The sequence below is a fragment of the Erigeron canadensis genome, chromosome 1, assembly GCF_010389155.1.
Source record: "Erigeron canadensis isolate Cc75 chromosome 1, C_canadensis_v1, whole genome shotgun sequence".
NCBI lineage: Eukaryota > Viridiplantae > Streptophyta > Magnoliopsida > Asterales > Asteraceae > Erigeron > Erigeron canadensis.
The window spans coordinates 40,734,890-40,740,398 of record NC_057761.1 but is presented as its reverse complement, the minus strand read 5'-3'; the positions used below and the strand labels follow the sequence as shown (position 1 = coordinate 40,740,398).

Below are 5,509 nucleotides of genomic sequence, written 5' to 3'. Positions count from 1 at the left end.
ATTGATGCGTTTTTTTCCGGAACGTTCTGTCGGTATATAAAATTGGGAAAATCTCACCGTATAATGATGAAGCCTTGCACGCACCCAAGACAACGAGATGTTGACCATGAGCCGTTACAAGTATCCATAGGAAATACTCCAAGGTTTTTTCATCCTTAAGGATCGAACTCAAAATCTTGGATAAAACAAAGAGTGCCTTAGACCAAGTGGGTTTGGCTATTTTATATAATGAAATTGTCCTTGTGTGTTCTCTATTAGTCTACCAAGTATACATGTAATGATGTAAATCACAATATGACATTAAGAACTTCCGGGGTTCCTTGTACAATTGTGCTTTTTTCTAAATTTTTGTGTTGCAATTATATTTCAATAGAAGGGAATAGCAAAAAAAATAAAAATGAAGTGAACTCAAAATTTTATGCATATTAAAACCATAAACATTCCACGTATTCTAATAGCGTGTATACAGGAAACATGATTTAATCTACCTTCAAAATTGCCAACTACTAACTACGAAAATTGTGTACATGTAAATTATCATAACAAGACCATTCCAACACAAGCTCCTAATCGATAAGGACACACATTCACATAATCGAACAAGCATTTGGATTTTCGTCACTAAATAGAGTGGTGAACGCCTCGCCCGGAGCATTTGGACTATAAAATGCTTGAGGGACGTTCCTAACGTAGCCGGAAGGGGCTTTTTTGTCATATGCTTGAGGTGCATAAGGGTAAGCGACAAGATTATATGGCACGTATGGCCACATTTCGGCTTTCTTTCCAGTGTTTTGAACTTTCTTTAAGACCTTTTTTGGCTCCACATAACCCTTCACTGTTACCCGGCTTTGCTTTCGGTTTACATCCACCGATTTCACGCCTACATAAGAAGATATAGAACCAATAGTGTCAATCACAATGATGATTTGAGCAAGTGACGTTCTGTGATGTTTGATTACATTAAAAATTAACATGTATTATAACTTAAAAAAAGGTTTAAATATATGATGAAAAGTAAGTAAGTGATTAAATATTGAATTTGACCAATTAAGCTTGGTGACTAAGATTTGAATATGGAAAGATTATTACTCGTACAACAATTATTATGAGATCATTGGTGAAAGAGACGTGAGTTCCATTCCCATACGACAAAACAAATCGATTGATTGCAAAAAAGTATTGAAAATTCAGAATATAATTATTATTTGATGTTAATCAAATGTCAAGTCAGGGGGATTTTATCATTTTGATAGTGACAAATCTAAATTACAAGAAAACTTGTACGAGTATATATAACAAAATTACACGGATGCGAGGTTTGATGTATAATTATTATAGTAATAAAACTTGTATAAATTGAGCATAAAGTTTTTTGGTTACAAAACATAAATAAATTCGTGAATTCTTTCTCAAAGGTTTTAAATGGGCGTTTCTTTGTTTAATTTGTTGCGGTCCAAAAACAGCTAGGGTGTCAGTTGGGGCTGATTCGCGTTTGGCAGGTAGAAAATATCCAACCATGCTATCAAAATTGAGTTAGAAAACTCAAATTTAACATGTAAACTTGTTAACAAGGCATGTAAACAAGTTGAATTCATGTAAACAAATTATATGGGCTATGGATTTGTAGGTTGAGTTCGTGTCAAACGTGACATATGGGTTGTTGGTTGGTGTAGATTATATTGGTGGGTGATTTTAGGTCAAACAAGTCATATGGATTATGAGATATCAGGTTGTCGGGTTGGTTTTGGATCAAATGGGTAAGGGGTCAGCCTATGAAAAAAAATTATATAGATTTTTCTTTTTGGCGGGTCAACTTGCTAACCCGAATTCCCCACACAAACATGCAGAAAAACATCATATTAGCGTGTCGAGATTACACAAACTAACCTAACCCAAAATTGTTTCTCTACAATTAATATGAAAAATTGACGTGTATGTGTAGTTAATTGACTGTACAAATCTCATATATGTTTATTAATCACAAAATGGAGAAAGGATGCAAATTATAAGATCATTGTCACTTAAATGATTATATAGATGATTTTAATGTTAGGAAAAAAGTAATCCTAAGCTTGTACACAATGGCCCATGCCCACTACCAAGATCAAACTACTAGTCCTTAGTAACTAGACGAGTTTAAAGGCTATATTGATACACGTACACATTCAAAAAGAATGATCAAAAACATTATTTCTATAGTTGGAAAGGTGGTTTTAGCACAATTTTGAGTGGATGAATATATCATATATCGAGTATATACATACCATTAGTGGATAAAACATTAGCATTAATTGGATTAGGATATATAATCTTGTTTGCATGGTTTTATATATAAAGTTTATTTCTAGCTCAAAAAGTAATTAATATGCATGAAAACATTTAATTAAGAGAATGATTATAACCTGATAAGGAAGAAACAGCATTCTTGACTCTTCTTTCACAGCCATCACAATCCATTTTCACCTTGATCTCAACCGTCTGAAAAAACCCAAAAACTCAACTTTAGTGAATCTAATTATCTTAAAACACGGTACACATCAATAGTAACAAGTTAGTAACAAACCATGCATATAGACACAGAAAATATGAAAAGTTGACCAATTAATTAAGGTGAAAATATTAATTGATGAAGAGATATATATATAAATACCTCCATAGATTTGCGTTTGCTTTTTCTAGTACTTGTCACGGCACATATATCCGATATATGATCCAAGTAACCCATATTGGATTCTTAACTTTGTGTTGATTAACCAACTCTTTAATTACAAGCTATTATATATAGAGATGTGTGACGAGTATGTACGTGTATGTGTGCTTGTTTATTTCTTTTGGAGCTAGAAGTTGAATTAGGAGGGTTGTAGGTACGTTGGGGATGAATGAAGGGGAAGAGGTAGGGGATGATTTGGTATTTATAGCGCTAGCAAATATATAAAGAAAAAATCATGTGTTTGGAGAACAAATAGTTGTCAATAAGCTGTGATAAGTTGAAATCGAGTAATCTACCCTATTATATTACTTTACTATATATAAATAAATTTCACTTCATGCTTAGATTTCTTATATCGTCACATGAAGTGCTTCTCATACCAAATATATAACTATTTTGATAAGTGTAGGCCGGTTTATAATAATGTTATAGAGAATTTCAGTAACATTTTCTAAAACATTGAAGTGCTCCTTAATAAGACGGCGTCCTACATGGTTAACTCAAAAAAAATTACTATTGTACAAGAAAATAATCATCTCTTTACAAGTAATAATTAATTCTTATGTATAACTTCTATGCCTGTTGACTATAACTTTAAAGACCGTTGTTAGTAAAATCTTTTATTTTTAACTGACTAGTATTTTCAAATTAGGAGCTTATGCGTGTTAATTATATCTTTATAGTCTATGGTTAGTTAAATCATATATTTTTTTAACTAGCTATTATTATACACTTTTAAAAGTCTTGAAAAGATTTCCAGGAACTTATTTCGTGCAACTCTGGTAACAATTATTTTTAACTTAAAAAGATATTTTTAAATGAAGAGAGTATAAAAGAACTCAATCAATCAATGTATCATCTTGTCCGCCCCCTTTTTACCACATATCATATAAATTCATTTGATGTGATGATACAAGTTTTGATTATACATTTAAGTTAATTCTATCTTATGTTATGTTAATTAATAAAATATAAAACAATCGAAGAGAAGAAAAGAAAATGAGATGGGCCTGCCGTCCCATCTAATGATGAGGGCCGATGGGAAGCCTAAAATCTATGTGTGACTACCAACTCTGAGAATTTTCTTTTTCTTTTCTTACTAATATCAATCATTGGAGACAACATACATTTTCTGTAATTCCGTGTTAATCCCCTGTTTATGGGCTGGTATTCTTTCTTGGTCTTTCAAATTACTATGAAAACGACTTCAAATGTGCTTTTAAATAATATTTTAAGTATTTTACCTTTACAATAAAAAGAGTTATTAGATTGGCAATTTGTAAATACTATTTTGATTATGATTACTAATACAAATGTTTTGATTATTTTATCACGAGGCATCAGGGTAGCATTATCTTCTATATCTACTAGATGTATGCTACAGCGGCGATGATGTTAACGACAGCGGTTTGGTGGTGGTGGGGCCAGAGCTAGCGAAAGAGGGCGAAGGTTCAAGGAAGAGGTATGTTAGAATTTAAGATATGAATTAGGGATGGATACACACATAGTTAGGATTAAGAAAATATAAAAATGTGAAAAGTGTTGGAAAAAATAATTAAGGATATTTTAGGGATAATGAAAAAATGCTTAATTTCTTAGTCCATTTTGCTTTATAAAGGATTATAAATATGGATATAGAAATCTATACTTACTACCTTATAAACCATTTATTTCCTTCAAGTTTTCTAAAAAAAACTTGATAAACTCAAAAGGTCTCTCTTTTGTTCATCAATTTGAATATTTTTACCTAAAACTATAATTCTCTTAATAAAATTATTTACGACATATATTTTCAACCATTAAAATAAATACATTACCCTCATAACATCAATTACCTTTACATTAATAATCATACCGCCGTCACGGCTACCGTCGCTACCACCACTGCTATCAATGTCGTTGCCGGCACACCGCTGCATCGCACGTGCACATGTCTAGTATAATATATGTTTAGTTGATGTTACAATTTCAAAAAGATTGATTGTGCTGGTGACATAGTCGATCTCTACCGGACAATGAAGAGGCAATGTCGCTGAGTCCAATCACTACTGCTATTAAAAAAAAATAAAATTGAATATTATATTCTTTAGCTTATTGTATATCAATACGCTGGTTTCACATAATAAGCAGGTATTGTCTTTCCTTCTTGGTTGACTTTTACAATTTGGGTAACAAGTTATATTGAAATTATTACATGGCCACAAAGGTTTAGATGTTATGACTTCGGTCTTGCAAAACGAGTCTTCTGATTAGACTATTCGCAAAACAAGTGAGACCATCCAAGCTCGTAAGAGGCTCAAAAGCAAAGCGTAAACAAGTCAAGATTCTTTATGTTGAGTTCGAGATTAAAAAAAAGACCCATTAATTTGATTTAGTATAATAAGTTGAACTAAAACTTTTAATTGGCTCGGCTTCTATAAATATCTTGTTATTTCGGATCAAATGGTCTAGCGAATGCAACAAGTTTAGTTAGTTAATATGAGTTTTATAAACTTGTAAGCTAGAGTATAAGGTTAATCTTGATGATCATCAATCTCGAGCTGAAGTTTAAGAATCTATGCAATTTATTGAATTCGAGTACACGACTTTATTTGAGTTTGAGCTTTAAAAACGAGTAACAAAAGAACTTGGCAATTAAATATTAAAAAAGTTAAAAAAATCATAGTCGAGCTAGTATCGTATAATAATTACAAGTCAAGTACTAGCGTGTTGCTGCGACAATAACTTATATAACGCGCGAGATGCCGTGTCGTAATTTACGTCGTGCATGTTTTTTGCTAATTACCCAAAGTACGTACT

At 31.9% G+C, this 5,509-nt stretch overlaps 1 protein-coding gene across 1 annotated transcript; it reads right to left on the bottom strand.

Annotated features, from left to right (window-relative positions):
• Window positions 1-403: 403 nt before the first annotated feature.
• LOC122585689 (heavy metal-associated isoprenylated plant protein 20-like) lies at window positions 404-2,863 on the bottom strand. The gene is made up of 3 exons (XM_043757811.1): window positions 2,651-2,863; window positions 2,403-2,478; window positions 404-880 (listed from the first exon to the last, which is right to left on the bottom strand). The coding sequence occupies exons 1-3, from the start codon at window positions 2,723-2,725 to the stop codon at window positions 588-590; spliced, it is 444 nt and encodes a 147-aa protein (XP_043613746.1). The 5' UTR covers window positions 2,726-2,863; the 3' UTR covers window positions 404-587.
• Window positions 2,864-5,509: the final 2,646 nt, after the last annotated feature.